The 21,490-nt window shown below is 37.4% G+C and overlaps 1 protein-coding gene across 1 annotated transcript in view; it reads left to right on the forward strand.

Moving 5' to 3' along the window:
• Nucleotides 1–21,490, forward strand: part of Sara (Smad anchor for receptor activation) — a 431,539-nt gene that overhangs the window by 186,556 nt on the left and 223,493 nt on the right. The window contains exon 8 of the mRNA XM_067140577.2: nucleotides 18,636–18,722. Within this exon, the coding sequence (XP_066996678.2) occupies nucleotides 18,636–18,722 (87 nt within the window). The remainder of the gene's footprint in view (nucleotides 1–18,635; nucleotides 18,723–21,490) is intronic.

Consider the following 21,490-nt stretch of genomic DNA (forward strand, 5'->3'; position numbering starts at 1 on the left):
GGGAATAGCCCCTGTTTCATCGGCCTAGTGCCTTTTAGGTTTTAAGAACTCATATTTAGGAGTGCAAGTACACGCCTCCATTCATTTTGTGTTTTGGGCCATTTACTTAACCTGTTCTTTTCTGCTATGACCCAATAGGTTGGGTACTAGATACCCCTGTTTTAAATTTTGTGCCTTGATGGCAAGTAATTGTAATTTTCTAATATTGCCTTGAGTGGGCTCGAAAACTGAGAGTCTGTTAGCTCTTTTTCAAAGTAAGATTACTGAATGTCTTTTGAAGGCTTGATATAGTGAGTTGGGAGCCAACGCTCAAGGTATTGAGGGATTTCTGCCCTGGTATAAATTTGTACTCTTTGGTAATTTTGAGACAGGAACTCAAAAATTATAAAACTAGGGGCTTGTAGCTCAAGAGCGTGAAATTTTTGAAATCTTGGAACTCTAAGTCTTGTTTTTAAATTGCTATGTCATTGTTATCTCACTAAGTGAGGAATTGTTAACTTGTTGCTTTTTGAAAATATAACCTTCCATTTCAGTTTAAATTCTTTGTCGACATAGTAGTTAGACCCATTCACCCCGGCACCTTCTTTCACCTCTGCTGGTCCACGGGTATCCCCGTAACACTTATTATTACTATTATTGACTTTTATTTTTAAACACAGCCATCCTGAATTAATACTGGTACTAGACAAATGTAAATTGAGCACCGTGTTGTAAAATATAGGTGGATGACAACAACTAGCCCACAGTAAATTATCATCACAATATTCCACAAAATTCACAAAATAAGTTGTTAAATATATTATTTAAATGAGTGGTCTAGAGTTTATTAATATTCTGATTTTTAGAAATAACATTCAGGAGTATTTCTCAGTTGAAGTTGCTAATGAGACTCGATACTTAGGCGATGACTGCTTACACTCCATGGGCCTTCATGTTCATTTCTTAGAACATGGCGTTGCACTCACATATTTAACAGTACATTTCCAACGAAGATGAATCCCTTGTTGATCGGTGATGCGGCTGTGGAAATCCTCTTCTGATTAATGTTGACATGTTGAAGCATCCAACATGCAGGCTGAATATACTTAGTGTTGTCTCTCTTCTTCTTGATAGTGCAGTTTACTAGAACTGAAAGTAACGAAGTGTTATTAAAATATGTTCTGACCAGACCATAATATATTATTGAGCTATCAAACAACACTTACCTTGATTCGCATCTCGGAAAGAAAGAAGAATGTGAGGACTATTTCACATGGCTTAAATAACCACTTGTATGGAGGTGTGTCACACGGTATTCGTGATTGGGTTACATGGAATTCATTGAAAACCTACAACCGGATCAGGGATGTAGTGAATGAATCATATATAGGCTATTAGTACGATGGGGTCGCCACTCCCAAAGTGATGTAATTCATTCATTCACATTATTGGTTTTACTCTTAACGTAGTGTCGATTGTTCCAGACTGATATGAGTTCCAGAGTGTATATTTCACCAGTGCTCCCTGGCCTTGAGTAGGACTGGTTTATCAGATGTGCTCGCTTGCTGGCGGGGTTACTGAACGAAAGAAACAAGACAGCAGCTTGCTTCAGGCAAGCCAGTAACAGCTGGTAGAATGATATTTAAGATTATGTTGCCAAATAAATGTTCCCAAATAAGATCCAAAACACTTAACCACACACACTTGCCATTAATTTGACAGGGACAATATATAGAAAAGGCCTAAAGCCTAAATAAATATGTACATGTATGTTGTATGTTGGGTATTCAGCCCGAAGGCTGGTTTGATTCTCCACAGTTCCGCCAACAGCTGTCATAAATAGCCTAGACATCACTGAAGGGGCATACTAGGGAAATGAGGAGTGAGGTAGGAGTGACATTTTCACACCATTCATAACAGGGACTGCCCGCATAAGGAATGGTATTACTAGCATCACACATACCTCGGTCACTTTCATGTTACAAGTGATGAAAATAATTTTTTGTCCATATTGAAAGTTTCGTAAAATATATAGAAAAATATTTAAAATTTATTTCTACCTATTCAATACAATATAAGATGTTGACATTTAAGTCAAAACATTTTTCAAATGTGAGACATGTTTCGCCTCTTACTGTGAGGCATCTTCAATCACTAATCAGAACCTTATTACTTTTGTCAGACAACATTTCAAACATTCTACAGCTATTATAAAAATGTTCATAAAACAACTAAGAATCTAATATAATGATGAACAATGTGTAGTACACTTGATGAATAGGACGACATTAGATGGTACAGTAGTACGGATGATGGCTTGAAGCCTTAGTCAATATTAGGTTTTAAATACATAGTAGAAAGCATATAAAATCATTTCAATGAAGATATACAGTACATTTAAATGATATTAAAATAGTAGGTTCTTAGATGGTACACTTAAAAATAGGAGACCATAAGGCTGTAATAATGGATGTAGGACTCGTACCAAAAAGGCTTAATAAGAGGGTTACACCAGACAAGAAATTGTACAGAAAAACTAAAGTTGATGAATTTGAGACTTACCTTAAATCACAATTCAGTTGTTGGATAAGTGAAGGGAGTAACGTGGATACACTTTGGGCTAAATTTAAAGGAATCATTTGGGAAGGAGAGAAGAGATTTGTACCTGTTAAGAAGGGTAAAATGACCTCAGACCCTGTTTATTATACAAGGGAAATAAGAAAATTAAAAAGAAAATGTAGAATAGTAAACAGGAAAATCAAAGAGGGTAGGGAGAGTAGAGAAACTAGAAAACAGCTAATGAGGGAACTGAATAGAGTGAAAAAGGAAGCAAAAGAGAATTATATGAATAGCATACTTCAAGAGGGTAATGACCACACAGGGAAATGGAAAAAGCTGTATTCATATATCAGGAATCAAAAAGGAAAAGGAATCAAAATTCCTACAATGGTGGGAGAAGGGGGTGAACACTATTTAACAGATACTGAGAAAGCAAACCTATTTAGTAGGGAATTTAGAGATTCAGTAGATGATTGTCAAGAGCTGGAAACCGAAACAGAAGATAGAGAGGGAGAGAGACAGAGGGAAACAAGAAGCTTCTTATTCACAAATGAAGATATTTTCAGAGAAATCCAACTGCTTCAGCAAGGAAAAGCAGCAGGAAGTGACCATATTACTGGGGAGGTATTAAAGACAATGGGGTGGTACATAGTGCCTTATTTAAAATTTCTCTTTGACTATGTCATAAATAATAGTGTAATACCAAAGGAATGGAAGGAATCTATAATAATACCAATTTATAAAGGAAAGGGTGATAAAAGGAAACCAGAGAACTACAGACCAATCAGCCTGACCAGTATAATTTGTAAAATACTGGAGAGTTTAATATCGAAGTACATCAGTGGGATATGTGATGATAAAAATTGGTTCATGAGGAGCCAGTATGGATTTAGAAAGAAATTTTCTTGTGAGGCACAACTGGTGGGATTTCAGCGGGACATATCAGATCAATTGGATTCAGGAGGTCAGTTAGATTGTGTAGCCATAGATCTTTCCAAAGCCTTTGATAGAGTGGAACATGGAATATTATTAAAGAAATTGGAGGGAATAGGATTGGACGTAAGGGTTACACGTTGGATAAAAACATTTCTAAATTCAAGGGTTCAGAAAGTCAAAGTAGGAAATAATGTATTACAGGAAGAGAAAGTTTGGAAGGGAATTGCACAGGGTAGTATAATCGGTCCGTTACTTTTCTTAATATACGCAAATCATTTAGGGAACAATATAACATCAAAAATAAGATTGTATGCAGATGACATAATTGTTTATAGGGAAATAAACAACATTGAGGATTGTTCAGAATTACAAAGGGACCTTGAAAGTATCCAACAATGGGTTGAAGAAAATAATATGAAGGTTAATGGAGGCAAATCAACTGTTACAACTTTTACAAACAGGAGCTTTAAAACGGAATTTGAATATACTTTGGATGAGGTAGTTATCCCAAAAGATGGCAAGTGCAAATACTTAGGTGTGAGATTTGAAAGTAATTTGAACTGGAAGGGTCATATTGATGACATTGTTGGGAAAGCATACAGATCGTTACATGTCATAATGGGGCTACTTAAAGGATGCAACAAAGAATTAAAAGAAAAAAGTTACTTGAGTATGGTTCGTCCATTATTGGAATATGCAAACAGTGTTTTGGATCCTCATCAAGAATACCTAATAAAAGAAATAGATAGTGTGCAGAGGAAAGCAGCAGGATTTATAACAGGGGATTTCAGGAGAAAGAGTAGTGTATCAGAAATGTTAAAGGAACTTGGGTGGGAAACTTTAAGTAAGAGAAGGGAGAAAACTAGACTTATAGGATTATATAGAGCCTATACAGGAGAAGAAGCATGGGGAGATATCCGTGAGAGGCTTCAGTTGGAAAATAATTATATCGGCAGGAGTGACCACAAATATAAAATTAGAAGGAACTTTAGCAGAAGCGATTGGGGTAAATTTTCATTCATTGGGAAGGGTGTGAAGGAGGTATCATAAGTGACAGTTGATGGCTTAAAGCCTTAGTCAGAGTTTGAAGTATAGGTAAAATAACATGTTAATATACACATATGAAAAAGATTACATTAATGAATATAAAATGTAAAATGTAAAGGAAAAACATTCCAAATGTTGGGGAATTGTCATTGATGCCAGCGTATATTTGCCCGTAATGTTTAATGGTCAACAGTTCATAAGTTATCTATAGATGGGTTCACCGAGATTGTGCTGACAAGTAGTTTATAGTTGGCTTAAATTTATTTTGATTCATCTGAGTAAGTTTGTAGAGATGATGATGAGCTGTTATTCTCTACGTTGGTAAGATTTTAACACGAAGGTTGAATGGCTGTTGTTTTCTTAACAGATTGACAATATATTTTCAAAAATGTTGATATTGGAAATTTTTATATTATTGACGAATGTTGTGGGAGTTTAATGGGGCTGTTGAAATAATGTTGTTGATTGGTTGGTTCTGAAATGAAGAGAAAAACTGTATTAATATGATGAGAATGAAAGAAAAAACTTGGGAAGGTTTTGTTAAAGTGTTGATGAAGAGAGGATGTTGGTGCTTACGTATGGCGTTGCTGGCCCGTTTGACTTGTTGCGTGAATCGTTGTCAAGATACTAGTGGTCACTAACGTTTTTACTCCTTGTGTTGTACGCGTGTCGTCTGTGCGGAGGGGGATGGGTTGGAGGGGGCGGGGCTCTAGGCTTGTGATTGGCGCACGGAAGAGAGTTGTGTATAGTAGGGGAAGCAGAGGGGCGTGAAGCATTTATTGGCTTAAGATTGGCGTGTGGAGGTGAGTTCATCATTATATTAGATTCTTAGTTGTTTTATGAACATTTTTATAGTAGCTTTAGAATGTTTGAAATGTTGTCTGACAAAAGTAATAAGGTTCTGATTAGTGACTGAAGATGCCTCACAGTAAGAGGTGAAACATGTCTCACATTTGAAAAATGTTTTGACTTAAATGTCAACATCTTATATTGTATTGAATAGGTGGAAATAAATTTTAAAAATTTTCCTATGTATTTCACTTTCATATTGTCAAAGTCAAGGATGAGACTGAGACAGACAGGCCAATGAAAGTAACAAATTTGTTCTAATGAACCTATTTATTTAGGCCTTTTGTCCCATTATAATAAATTTATTTCCCCCCCTTTAAAAAAAAAAAATATCTGGACATTTATTCTTTACCACTCCGTATCAACAGAATCAGTACCTTCTGGGCCACACATCTGAAACATCCATAGATTTTCTTAAGTCAGTCTGAGAAGTTTGTCAAGCACACCGTTTATCATAAGAATAAATAAGATTAAGAATATACGGTATATTACAACACAACATTTTACTATTCAAGACATTTCTGCCATACTACATTATGCGATACCGGTATACCGAGCTCGATACCTGCAGTCGCTTAAGTGCGGCCAGTATCCAGTATTTGGGAGATAGTGGATTCCAACCCCACTGTTGGCAGCCCTGAAGATGGTTTTCCGTGGTTTCCCATTTTTACACCAGGCAAATGCTGGGGCTGTACCTCAATTAAGGCCACGGCCGCTTCCTTACCAGTCCTAGCATATCGTCACCATAAGATATATCTGTGTCGGTGCGACATAAAGCAAAAAAACAAAAACAAAAAAAACCATTATGCGATGTATGAACTTGTTGTCATCAAGCCTTTAACTACAGATTCATTTTAATGTGTTTTCTTCATTTTTAGATGCTTTGTGTATCTTAATGTGTGTTGTGCCTAATGTGTATAGCTGATGATGGCCCAAGTGCTGAAACTAGTATTATTGTAATGTTAATATTGTGATGATAATATAACCGACTATTGTGAGAATATAGTTGCATTAGCATTAGCCTTGTATTGAATAGATAGGTAAATAAACATGCAGATACAAAAAGAAGTGAGCCGTGTGTGACCCAAGGGTCTTGGTGCTTGAGCTTATATAGCGGAACCGGTAGGCGTGGCTGCTGACCATGCAGTGTAGGAGTAGCATGCCTGCATCTTACGCGGAGAAACTGACTTTGATTCCCCGCCAGGTCAGGGATTTTTACCTGGATCTGAGGGCTGGTTTGAGGTCCACTCAGCTATCTGACAGTGAGATAGTGACCCTAATCTAGAACTCCAAAAATAATAGCCAAGAGGATTCATTGTGTCTACCACACGGCACCTTGTAATCTGCAAGTCTCCAGGCTAAGGAGCGGTCGCTTGATAGGCTATGGTCCTTAGGGGTTGTTGCGCCATGGGGTTGGTTTCTTTGTTTGTTTGTTTGTTTGTTTTTTGTTTTGCTAGAGTAATATACTAAGGTTGTGAAGATTAGACAACAGTTACATTAAAATGAAAAATCAAAATAAATGTAATTCTGTGTCAAACGTTTCAGTTTTCTTATTCAAACAGCATCATCTAACCTAACTTAAACTTATATACAAGATGGCCCACTTAAACCTTTCACCGCAGATATATCTGGAACAACAAGAGATATTGAAAAATGACTTTCACGGGCATGAAGGTAGGGAAGGGGCTAATTAAATACTATGAGCCAGTAAAAAACGTAGGAAAATAGTATTTTCAACATCATCTTATGTTTTTTAATGGACAGGTATTATTTCATGCGCAATCGTTAACATGAAAAACCACATAAGTAATGGTGTTTGTTTCATCGCAATAGGTCAGTTACATCTGGAAATGTGAAGTTCATGCTTTAGATAAACGAAACGCGCAGCAGTTGCACATTCCGAGAGTCCAGTGCGAACTTCACAGTCCTCTTACTCGCAATATGATTGCCATACTATGATGTGACAGGCGCTGTTATGAAAAGGCTTGAAACAATACCTATTTCCAGTCACACACACTGGAATTACAGAGAAAGGAGTTGCTCATTTGTGTTCTATTGATCTCTACTACTGTACAGTACTAGAATGGACATAACTGTAACGAAATTGAATATCACCGGTCGGGGTATTACAAAATCAATCGCTGACCGAGGATCTAGCAGAGGGGGTTAAAATGCTGGTTTACTGTACGTAGTTGCACGTCAATTACATAATGTTACATGACAAGTACAGGACATGTTACTGGACATTTTTAATTACTACATTACACATGAAATTTTGCACATGGTGAAGTGATGACATAAACATATGTTTGTACAGTAGTACGTACAAAACAAACAAAATTCTCAGAACCCACAAACACGTATACCGGTATGCTACCAGATTCCTCACAACAGAAACTCTACCACGCATGTTCGAAGAGATCGCCATTTACATGGCAACACCGCTGTGCACGCTGCAACACTGATTGATTCACTGCTGCCAGTGTTTTTGGTGTTACTGCAGTACATGCAGCAGTAATACAGTCTTTCATGTTGTCCCTTGTTGTTGGAACCTGCTGATACACCACATTTTTCACATGTTCCCAAAGAAAAAATCGAATGGAGTGAAGTCCAGCGATCGTGCTGGAAATCTCTGAACAGGACTGCCTCGTCCTATCCATCGATTTGGGAACTGTTGATTTAGTGCATTTCTTGCCACTATGGCATTATGTGCAGGGCATCCATCATGCGATACCACATTATTTGACGCAAATTTAGAGGTAGGTTTTCCAGTAGTACAAGTAAGGTACGTCACAAGAACTGCCTGTACTTTCGCCTAGTCAAAGTGCCATCAATGAAATATGAGCCAATGATGTGCTGTCCTACAATATCACACCATACATTCATGCTCCACTGACGTTGGTCTACCTGACGAAGCCAATGTGGGTTTTCCGTTGCCCAGTAATGCATATTGTGTAAATTGATGTTCCCATGGTTTGTAAACGTGGCTTCATCGGTAAACAGTACCCTACGCATAACGTCATGGCCTTGCTGCAGAACCCACTGGCAATATTCCAGGTGAATTTGAAAGTCATTGCCGTGAAGCTCTTGATGTAATGACAAGTGATATGGGTGGTATTTATGCCTGTGAAGAATGCGTAGCATGCTTGTTCGAGGGATTCCAATCTGTCTTTCTATTTCACATGAACTGGTATGAGGATTTATTGCAACAACTGCCAAAACAGCGACTTCTGTTGCTTGATGTGTTACTCTCTTGCTTCGGACCCGCTGTCATGGAGACAAGCTTCCTGTCGCGCAAAGTCTTCTAACAATATTAGTGAAGGAAGGACGGGTTGGGTGATGTCTATTCGGGTAACGCTGTACATATAGTTGTGCTGCTCATGTGCAATTTTGTTGACATTCTCCGTAATGTAATGACATGTCTTCCTTAATGAAACCCATGTCAAATGCCTAGAAAGGATGGACAGTTACATTAATGCGTTTAAAACGTCGATACCAATTACTGTGTACAGTACACCACTGTCATTTACCCAAACGTACCTTCAACAAGTCAACCCTCTTCGTAGAGAACCTTTCGCACACTACACAGCGATGATCTCATGTCGTTCCACTCCAGTACAGACCTTCAGAGGCTAGGGGTGTGTTGGATAGTGTAATGGGTCGGCTTACACTGACCGGTGACATTAAATTTCGTTACAGTAACTTTGCTGTACGAATTATGTACATTCTGAAGTAGTACAATACAGAGTACTGCAGTGTATTGTTTAGGTAAATAAAACACGCAAGAGAGAAACTGTTATTTAGATATCCTTTTGCTGTGACAGGAAACCCTTCTCTTACTTTCATCCCTCTTGATAATAGTGCAAATAGCATTAAGTACAGCGCTTGTCGCATCGTAGTACGTTAATCACATCGCGATTAGAGGAACGTGAGGTTCGCGCTTGATTCTCGGTATGTGCAACTGCTGCGCGTTTTGTTTATCTCAAGCGTCAACTTCACGTTTCAATATCTCGGGATGTAATTGACCTATTGTGATGAAACAAATGCCATTACTTACGTGATTTTTCATGTTAATGAATGCACAAGAAATAATACAGGTGTCCATTTAAAAAAACTTAAGTTTATGTTGAAAATACTATTTTCCTACGTTTTGGTCTGGCTCATCATATTTACTCCAATTAGCCCCTTCCCTGCCTTCATGCCCGTGAAAGTCATTTTTCAATATCTCTTTTTGTTCCAGATATATCTGCGGTGAAAGGTTTAAGTAGGCCACCCTGTATATCATGAAAACATATTACAAGAACCAGCAGAATAATGATAACCGCTTTGCTATACATTTACATGAGAATAAGCCTTTCCATAATTTAACTGGAGATGAGAAATTACAGTGAAACCTCATTAGTGCGTTCCCCGTTAAGATTTCTTACTTAGTATGTCATAAATTCGAAGTCCCGATTCACATCGTATTAAATCTATATAAAAATACTTTGCTTATCGCTTCACACATTTTCACTGTTACCACTTAGTACCATCACATCATTTTTTCTAGCCGTGAAAATGTTCTTTGTCATCCCTTGTAAAAGGAACGTGATTTCCAGCACGGATTAGAGCCCTTGCCACAGGAGGTAGGTTGGGGAAATTTGCACAAAAACGGGTAATGGCCTTGAATTCTTGAACTTCACAGGATAAATTACACCTTCAGGAAGCAAGCTGTTAGCCTCAGGAAAGTTCATTTTTACTCTCCGGTTTTCATTGATACTGCTGAATAATTCTGTAAGCCTGTTTGTGCTTGTATTTTGCATTCCATTCAGAAGTTGGACATTTATTCTGTGTTGAATGATACAGTGAACAGTGGCGAATGTTTGTCGCGTGATAGCCTACCTATGGATTAAGACCATAATTGTGTGAAGTTGATTAGCGTGGCGCATGTTTGTCTTGTGGTAGCCCATTTATGGATACTAAAAAAGTCATAAAATCGCTTACTAATGAAGACAAAATTAAAATCCAGGAATTGGACAAGTATTCGCATCTTTCAACGGTGGTGCATATGTTGAAACTCGAACCTTTGAGTGTGAACTCAAGTCGATCAAAGCGTTTTTTTCTGTTTTGTTTTTTGAGAGTCCATCTTTTCAGTACATTAATTTTTTAATTGATTTACCTAAATATTTTTACATTGTTGTTATGTCTTAAGTGGGACATGTTTTGTCTAAATTTTAGGCATCTTCAGCTGCTGTTCCTACTACCTAAGATGAAAATAGCCAGGATCCTGCATTTTGTTTAATGATAAAATACTTAAAATGGTTAAGCTGACATAAATTGTTTTAACCAAAAATATCTTTTGTATGTATTATATATTCTGTAGAAACATCCAGCTGACGTGAATTGTTATGACTAGAGATGAGAATTACAGGCACTAAAAACAGTTAAAATAGGCAGGCATATAGGCTCTTAAATTAGCCAAAATAGGCGTTTAAATAGGCACTAACGTGTAAAGTTGGCATGAAAAATTGCTTACATTTTAATAACACACTCAATTACTATAAAAGTAATTTGCAAGCAATGCTACAATGTTTTCTGGTAACAATCTTGTTCTCTTCTCATGCATAATGTTTTTGTACTGAGAGCAAGATCTCTCAACATCACATGAAGTGATTGGACAAAATTTCATTGAAGTCACTTCATCTGGTTTTATTTCGCTGACAGCGGCTGCCTTCCCAGAGATTCGGTCAAAACTTCCCCCGACTTCTTCCACAATCCTAAATGACTCCACCAGGGGCATCCCACTTTTCTCCAACTTGGTGATTGCTCCTGGCAGCTTGTTGAAATTTGAAGATTAGAATCTTATTAGGATGGGATGGATTAGGGCTCGTTTCTTATTGTTTAGCTATTTATTACCAAAATGTTAAATCTTATAATGCGGGTTTATTAACAACTTTATCTAATCGAATTGGGGATGTAGCACTATTAATAGCTATTGCGTGAATAATAGCATATGGGAGTTGAAATTATGTGTATTACTTGGATTTTGGTAAAAGGAGATGACCTGCAATTATATTAGCAGCTAAACGAATAGCTAATGTTCCTGGGCGAATAATATTTCTAATAGTTTCAATACAAACCATATGCAGGATCATATTAGCTCCCAGCATTGCAGTGCATAGGTCTGAAGATGATGGTTATTGGTCACTGCCTAAGGGGGATTGGTAGAAAGGCTGCGTTGATACAGATTTCTGTAGTCGAATCAGATGCATCGCAATATTCCTAAGTTGATCTGTGTGGTATTTTTCTCACATTTGATCTGAAAAATAATAAAATTGACATAAATTACATTGTCCCTATATCTTAAATTTCTGCAGTTGGGCTAATTGGAAATAATGCTTAGTATATATCATGCATTTGTTTCATAAAAAAAAAAAGACTATTAGAGATGATTTTCCTAGAAGTGCAAAACTTTAAAGTAGGAACAAGGGAATTCATAATTTACATGGAAATATGTCCTCCAGGATTTTCAGTTATAATTTGGCAGTATCATGTTGAGTTCACTGGGTGAAAAATATAATTAAAAATGACTTGAAACAATACCAGAGTAGCGTAGGGGAGAGGTCCGTCATTTTTGCTTGCCAAGGACACACCAAGCTGGCCCTTGCACTATTCTTACTATATAGAAGAATGAAAACGTTGGCATTATAAATCTCAGATGTGTGAAAATTTTATTTGTTTCTATTCGCCAGGTTTGGTCAGCCGGGTCAGCTGTCATGAAGACTATTTTCTGTTGCCTGCAATAGATCCTGCATCGTGTGCCCACAAGGCCGCCACCCTCATTGAAAATTAAAAATCGCGTGATTTGAAATTGTCGTGACATGCGCGTGTAACCTTATTTTTGTCACAATTTAGCAAGACTCAAGAGGGGATGCTAGAGGCTTGTTGACCCTCTTTGCTTCCCCCCCACAAGCACAACGGTTGCTAACCGGACCACACCAATCCAAACCAACGTTTTTTTCGCTGGCCTGATCTTGTAAAGATAGTCTTGGCAACCTTGTAAAACACGCTGTGGCATTGTCCTAGCCGGGCTACATTGGATCTGCAACCTGTGTTTCGCATAGGCTTAGCGGAAGTGTAATAGAATTCACGATTTTTTAAAGGGAGTTTTAAAAATTGCATTTCAGTTGTAAATCTATTTTCATAGGAAATGAATCACAGTTCAAAATAATGATTTAATTTTCATCCATTCCGTGACAAGAGACCACTGGCGTTCTAACTCCTCGTTCAATAATTTAATGATTATTTACATTTTAGCAATATAACTTATTGAAAGTTCACGACTAATACAGCATTGCAACAAAACAACTTGCCACAATACATAAATGAATAGGCCTATATATGTTACAATGAAATGAGACCAAGTTCTCAATCACAAAAAAGATAAAAGGAACAAACGAACTTACCTCCTTACAGCAAGCTTGACAGACTACCCTTCCGTCCGTAGTGAAATTGGTATCCCCTGTGGTCCACTGCTTCAGCCAGTAGGACTTCGACGCATTTTCTTTAGGCATTGCCGCAAACACACTTCTTCTTCCACTTCACAATAAATCACAACACGTTCTGAACATAAAGCGTACGCGTACATACAACAGTTCACATCGAAAGGGAGGTACAGGGCATATGGGTTGTGCAACATAGTTCGACGGTGTCTGGTTCTCGCATATGTCTTAGGAGGTTGGAGGGGCTGAAGGCTCCGAGGTCAAACTGTTCCTTATTTCTCCTGATGAAAATTTCCATAGAACTATTTCTGGTGACTTCTGAGAATTCCCATTTTGTTTGTGGGGTAAACAAATATTGAGAAAAGAGAAGATAATTCTGTCGAGTACACTAGCTACAATATAATGCACTGGAAGAAAATCGCTTTCTAAAAATGCAGTCAAAAGGCATCAGATAGACAATTATACTCCAAATAGGCACAAACCCCTAAAATAGGCATTTATAGGCGCAATAAAACCTATGAAATATAGCTAAAAAGACCCTAAAACGGATTTATAACTCAAAAGCATACGTTTCTGAACACAGGAATAAAATAGGCAAATAAGCAAATTCCCGTCTCTAGTTATGACTAGTGAATTGTGTTTACATGTCCTATATATAAAAACAGGGCAGTTTGGCATACATTAACAGCAGTTTTTTTCATTTAATGACATCCTTGAACTATTTTGAAAAAAACATAATGATATCCTTTAATTCAATAATATCTAAGGTGAGTGATGTACAACAACTGGGGTCGAACTGAGTACTGAACACACGTATAACAGGGCAACTTTGTTTTTACTGGAGGGCTTACCCCACTTGAAAACTCTTCATGGAGAGAAGTGATATTACTGCACTGCAATGCAGATTTTTAAGAGAGTTCAGACAGGTGAATTTTGATAAAGTTATCTACATAAACAAAAGTTCTGTGAGTACAGGATACAGTATTAAGAAAAATGGACAGATCAGTCTGCTGAAGGATCAGTGCAGGGTAAATTTAGTTTGTATTCCAAGGAATTCAACAATGTTTGTTCCAAACCGCGTGTTGTTATGTAGATCCAAAGAAACCTGTGACTTCCATGAAGAGATGGACAACTATTGCTTCCAGATATGGTTTGAAGAAGTCTTAATTTTTAATTTACAGTCATCTCTTTATAGGTAGGACAGTGCTTCACATGGCTTGGGATGGAGCAATTGCAAGTTCATGGAAGTTGAAAATGATCAGCTGGTTTTAAAATCACAGTGTTCAGGTTCAATTCATTGTAGAAAGACAGAATCAAACTAACTCTCGAAAACAGAATTAATTCATTAAACCTGTCAGCATTCACAAACCACTGTTCCCTATGGACATACCGGTAAGTGACAGAACTGCCATGTGATCAGTTTATCTCCACTGCCATTTCAATTCTATAGAGCTGATAAAGATACAAGTAAAGAGATATTAGCTGTAACAACACAACATTTATATTTACAGATGTTCAGAGCTTGATTATTGCAGAAATTAACTATATTAGAGATGAGAACAGGCAAAAAATAGTGTACCACACTAGAATTTCACTAGATGATGCCTGGAAGGAGAAAGGCTGTTAGGTAAAACTGTTTATTAGTATTGTTATATTTGATGGTGGCAGTTCATGTTCTTGTAAATCTCCTCCTGGGATGGAGAATGTTGAAGTTTGTTGTATGGAAGACAAAGACCTGGGCATTCAACCACTGGAGACAAACAGCAATGGAATCAACATGGCAACATTGGCTGGAGTTGGCATGTGCAGCTCAGAACATCAACCACAAGTTAATTTATCCTCCACTGCTATTACTTACACGGTTTAATTAATTCAGTGTTTTGTTTTTGGAATGTCTGTTTTTTCTTTATATAATATTATCACTGCAGGTGCAGTAATATTATGAATGGAAACTGCAGCATTATTAATGTTATGTTGCTCGAATTTGCACTGTGTGAGTTGAAGACCGTAATCTTACTGTTTCAGAGGATGTATAAAGGAATACTATATTATGCAGCATGCAGTAGAAGTGGTTGTCGCTAAAGGGCATAAGCTACCTGTATGATAATCTCAACTTTTCAAAGGCACAGCCAAAGAAGGCACAAATGTGTGGAGCTGCATTCTTGTGGATAGTTGCATCACTTGTAACGTGAGCTTTCGTGTAGCATCTTCGATAAGGGCTTGTAAAGACAGTAAACTGTTAGAATAGCTAGTTGAATGTTACAAGACCTATACATACATACATACATACATACATCTTCATTATGGACTGTTATGCCTTTGAACATAGTTGTATTGCCATGGTGATAGAAGCAAATAGGTGTCACTGATTCGTGACATGTTCAACGCTGCACATAGCAGACCAAGCGAAGAAATAACTAGGTGAACTAGTCCAGCAATTCAAGAGAAATATTCATTATCATCATCAGTGTCCCACTCCAATCGCCTGGGTGTGGTCAACAAGCCTCCTCCACTCCTTTCTGTCCTTCCACTTTTCCTGCTCCATTACTTCCACCACATCCAATCCAGCTTCTCTAATGTCCTTCCAAATCTGATCCATCCACCTTCTTCTTGGTCTTCCACCTGGTCTCCTACTTTTAACTTCCCTTTCCAATTCCCTTCTTGCTACGTATTCCTTTTACATATCCGAACCATCTCAGTCTTGCTTTCTGTATCTTCTGTACTAACAGTTCTATATTTAGCTCTTTCTCTGATTTTAATATTTTGAATTCTATCTCTTCTTGTCTTTTTAACTGATGTTCTTAAAAATTTCATTTCTACTGCTTGGATCTTACTCTCTTGTCTCTTATTAGTTACCAGCGTTTCAAGTCCGTATGTTACAATTGGTATGAAATACTGTTTATGTAATTTGAATTTTGTTCTCTTGGGTACTTTGTCATCCCATAAAAGCTCTCTGACTTGATGATAAAATGTTGTACCTTTACTTAGTCTGTTATTAATTTCAGGGTTGATTTCATTACTTCCATTAATAATGCTATCCAGATACGTAAACTGTTCTGCATTCTCTAACCGTTCACCACCTGTGTTCACTTTGCTTCTCTTTTCCACAGTGCATGACTACAGTTTTCTTTTTACCATTCCAAACTCCTTCAGATTTTCATTCCAAATGTCCAGTCTCCTTTGTACTTCCTTTTCTCCCTTTCTCCAAAGACCACATCATCTGCAAATACCAAAGCATTCACTTCATCACTACTGATACTCTGTTTTACATGTTTTATGATTTCATCCATCAATATAATAAACAATAATGGTGACAGTGCACTTCCTTGCTTGAGACCTTTTTTTGTATAAAATGTTTCAGAGTCACCACTCCCCAATTGTACAATGCTTTTACTCGCATGATACAACTTTTTTATCTTGTTAATTAATGATTTTGGTACATTCCTTTTCAGTAGGCATTCCAATACATGTTTTCTCTTAACTGTATCGTAAACGTTTTCCAAATCCAAAAATATGAAGATGAATTCCTTGTTCCTTTCCAGATGTACCGAGCTCGATAGCTGCAGTCGCTTAAGTGCGGCCAGTGTCCAGTATTCGGGAGATCGTGGGTTTGAGCCCCACTGTCGGCAGCCCTGAATATGGTTTTCCGTGGTTTCCCATTTTCACACCAGGCAAATGCTGGGGCTGTACCTTAATTAAAGCCACGGCCGCTTCCTTCCCAGTCCTAGCCCTTTCCTGTCCCATCGTCGCCATAAGACCCATCTGTGTTGGTGCGACGTAAAAGCCAATAACAAAAAAAAAACAAAAAAAACCTTTCCAGATGATTTTCCATTATCGTTTGCACTGTAAATATCAAGTCTATTTGGTCTAAAGCAATATTGTTCTTCCTCTGTGTTTCTATTATATCCCTCTGTCCTTTGTCTATGACTTTCTGGATTATTTTTAGCCCATGTGATAATAGGGTTATACCTCTATAATTTTCACATTTCTTCCTATTTCCTTTCTTGAACAGTGGTACAATGCTTCCTTGTTGCCAATCTTCAGGTAACCTTTCATCCTTCCATATGGCATTGAGGGCTCTGTATAGCCACTGTAGTCCAATGCTTCCTGCTGCCTTAATCATATCAGCATTGAATTTGTCTTTTCCACTTGCTTGACCTTTGGTCATTGCTTTCACTGCCCTTTCAAGTTTCAACCATGTTATCGGGTTCTCTTCTTTTCTTCACCTATTATTTCCATTTTCTTATCTTCTCCTTCCTCCAAGCAGTCATCCTCATTATAAAGTTTTTCAAAATACTTTGCCATCACCTTCTAAAGACCCTTTTCGTCATGTACTATGGATCCGTCTTCTCTCTCTAATGCCTTGATTTTTCCTTGAATTATTTCTTTTTGATTACTCTGTATAATAGCTTCTGATTTCCTCGACTATCTTGCTCAATTTTGTTGGTGAACTCTCCGTAACATTTCTCCTTTTCTTCCTTGATACTCCTCTTTACTTGTAGTTTCAATCTTTTGTATTCTACATGTAACCTTTCTGTCTTATTCTTAGTCCTCTGATACATTTTTTGCTTTTCCTTATCAATTTCTTTCTTCACCGTGTTCCTTTATTTCTTTTTTTATTTTTTCCGTCCACCACTGTGTGACCTTTCCCGTATCCTTTGCTTTTGTTTTCACGCATACCTTGATTGCTGCTTGCACAAATGTCTGTCTTAAATTGTCCCACTCTTATTCTCCACTTCATATTTCTGTGTTAGTAGGCATCTTCCTTGTTATACAATCTCGGAATGCCATTCTTTTATTCTCCTCCAATTCCCAAATTTTTATCTTTGGTTTCTTCTGTAATACAATTTTAGGGATTTTTACTTGTTTTGACTCCACAGTTAATATTATAATGTATAATCACCTTCCATACTTTCACTGGGGATTATCTTCGTATTGTTGACGTATCTTCCCCATTCTCGGTCTGTTATTATAAAATTGATGAGTGTTACATACTGTTCATCCCAACTATATCGGCTGATCACCTGGCTATTCCTCTTCATAAATCATGTGTTCTATATTACCAGGTTATTTCTGATACAAAAGTCCAACAGTTTCTCTCCATCTTCATTTCTGTCACCATACCCATGTGGGCCCAGAACATTCTCATACCCCATTCTATCAGTTCCCACATGAGCATTCAGATCTCCCATTATCATGATCCCATCTCCAACAATATGTGTTTCCAGTTTATTGAGGAACTCTTCTTTTTCTTCCACGCTACATCCTGTCTGTGGAGCAATAAATATTGAAATAAATATTGTTCGATAATATTGAGCCATATGGAAACAGTGTTTTCAAGCGATATATTGACACAATAATATTGTGTAGTAATGCTGATCATTTAAGGGCCCCTTGCAGAATTTTCTGTTGGTTATTTTTGGAATATTTAGAGGAGAAATATAATTTTTTTTTTAACTTTCTTCAGTTTATTCCAGTTATTTCTGCACTTGATGTACAGTAGCTGCCCAAGCTCATTTTGCTCTTTTCCAGGTGTGTAAGAGCAGATGCCCATCCTGAGGCCATATGATTCATGAGATGAATATCTTGAACCCAGGATCTACCAGAATTCAAACCTCAGCATTCTGAGTTTGAAGACAGCACTTAGGCCACTGAGCTAATCATGCCCAACAATATCTAATTTGTCCCATCTTCTCAGTTATCTAAGTGCTGTGTGCATTGTGTTTATAATTGTATGTTTTTATTTATTTTCTCTTCGTTCAACTCAGTTATATTCTGTTGCAGGTGTTCCACCTAATACCTCAAACCATAGTGCCCTTCGTTCATTGCTTTCTTTGGAACCTAAAACTAAGAGTTATATACCAAGCAAAGGTAAGCATTCTGATTCCAGTTTTTTTTTTATTGTATACTATATATATTTCATCACAAATGAAGGGTTTTTCTTCTTAGCACCCATCTTAATTAAAGCAGTAATTTTAGTAATTTTTGTGTGTGAATTTTTCAGCAGACCATTACACATACAAACCATCAGTTGTGAACATCATTCTGATTACATGAATTCAAATTGTATAGATAAATATAAACATGTCCTAAACAAGATACTTCTTCTTTCTGTATCTGGTTCAAACTTGTTTCAAATTGCAAGCGGCTGATAGTCTTATTCGTTGCTTGGAGCAAATTGTCCATCAGACAAAGAACATCAAGGCAAGAGCATACCAGCACCTCCTCAGTCTTCCTTCCAATAAATACTCTCTCAAATATCTTAGCTACATGGGCAATAAGGGTGATCGCCACGTGAGGCAATACACTAGAAAGTAAATATCGCTGCCCGATTCTCTTCTTTTCTCTTTTGAAATGGCTGATCACTGCTGCCAACCTGCCTGGTTACATATTAAAATCACCAGACATAACCATAACAAACTAACCTCAATGTAAGCACTGATAATGAATGTTTCTCTACCCTAGTAAATGATAAAAGTTAAGATGAAATAAATCAAGTTATTCATAATCAAGTCGGTTTCCACGCTCAAAGAGGAATTAAGGAAATAAACACACTTTCTCACTCAAATTAATGTTACATATTTCTGTCTTTATTTTGATATACAGTAGGCGTACTATAACCATATTCTTGAAAAGAGGGGCATGTTAAACAATGCAATTTATTTAATAAGTCTTTGCAGTGTGATTTTCGAAAGTTCCAGACATCAATTAATGACTTCCCTTTCTTTTGCGTGAACATTTCCTTCTGTCTTCAATAACCAGTAAGGAGAGAGATTATTGGGCATATTTTCAGCCTGCAGGCTGGTTATATCTTCAAGCTTATCCAGGAAACATATAGGAATACTAATGTGTCAAGCTCCTTGAACGGAAATTAGGTCAGCTTTCAAGTTCAATGCAGAATTGAAAATAATAATGTTATTAGTTCTACTGCCAAAATTTTGTCCCACAAGATTTATTTCATGTACCAGTAGATCTAGACGTGAGACTGACGTATTTGAGCACTTTCAAATACCGCCGGACTCAAACCCACCATATAGGAACACTAATGTGCCAAGCTACGTGAACAGAAATTAGGTCAGCTTTCAAGCTCACTGAAGAATTGAATATTAGTTCTACTAACTACTTCTATCGTTTTCATATATGCCGAGGTGCCAGAATTTCGTCCCGCAAGAGTTATTTTATGTACCTGTAGATCTAGACATGAGACTGGCATATTTGAGCACTTTCAAATACCGCCAGACTCGAACCCACGAACCTGAGCTAGTCATACATTCTCTCCTTCACTCGCTTAAATTAATTTTAAACATTTCCTGCCTTTATTCTGATGTACGCATTACTAAAACTGTGTTATTAAAGGGACTGGGAGGGGAAAGAGAGAAAGAATCTAGATTGTATAATACATTGCAATTTCTGTAAGTTCAAGGACTTACCACATAGGACATATCCGCCCTTCCTTTTAATAATAATGCTGATAGCTTTACATCCCACTAAGTACGGGTTGTAAGGCAAAAATGGGATAGGAAAGAGGGTTAGGACTTACAAGGAAAATAAGCGATTGTTGCCTTAATAAAGGTACAGCCACGGCATTAGCCTGAGATGAAAATGAGGGAACCACAAAAAAACAAAAAACACAGCAAGTAGCCTACGCAGTGGCCTCCACAGAATTCACTAGCCAGCATCTTGGTAGGTGTGCAAGGTACCGATTGATGAGCCCAACCTTGCACATGGGGGCGAAACGCTGGCAACCAGGAGAGAGTTAGGTGGAAAATGTATAATGTCCAATAACGAACCATTTAAATTGGTATTATAACTTCAGACCTGCTGACTGTGGGGCTTGAATCCACCATCTCCTGAAAGCAAGCTCACAGCAATGTCATCGAACTGCACAGCCAATTCACTCAGTTTCTTATGACGCGTAATAGGCCTAACACATGGACTTGCTCTCTCGTAAATTACAGAGTTTCAACTTCTACCACAAGGCGATACACTTACCCATATATGGATCTTCAGTTCTTCAATTATACAAATATGTAAGAATATTATGTATCTTAGTAAAAGATACTTCCCTAGTCTGTAGTTTGATTGGTGTAGGTATAACAAATCTGATGATGATGATGCTGCTTGTTGTTTAAAGGGGCCTAACATCTAGGTCAACAGCCCCTAATTGTACAAAATGAGACAAATTGTAGTGACATTTTAAAAGTTCAAAATCATCCACTGACCAGAATTTAAAAAAACAAAACATGATGATTATGAAGAATGAATGAATGAATGGATATGAATTTAAAACAATCAGTGGATCCAGTTCAGAAACTATCATAAACAATAGTATTACTCACCAAGGGACTGCTTCTAAAGCACAATCCTGAATCGAGGATGCATGTTGTCTAAAGGAGTCTAAAATCCAGGTCATCAGCCCCTCATAATGGTACTTATCGCTAGTAAAGTAGAACCATGGTATTTGTCATGGTGCGGTACTAATCAGAAATAGTGTAGACTCACAGCGTTCAACACATTATGGTATTACTCACAAGTATTCTACTTTGTACAGGTAACGCAGACCTATGGTGTTTCTCACATAATGGTGCCACTCATAGGCAACGCAAACCCATGGTGTTCCTTACCTAAGTGTACTAATC

Source organism: Anabrus simplex, chromosome 2, assembly GCF_040414725.1.
Source record: "Anabrus simplex isolate iqAnaSimp1 chromosome 2, ASM4041472v1, whole genome shotgun sequence".
Classification (NCBI taxonomy): Eukaryota; Metazoa; Arthropoda; class Insecta; order Orthoptera; family Tettigoniidae; genus Anabrus; species Anabrus simplex.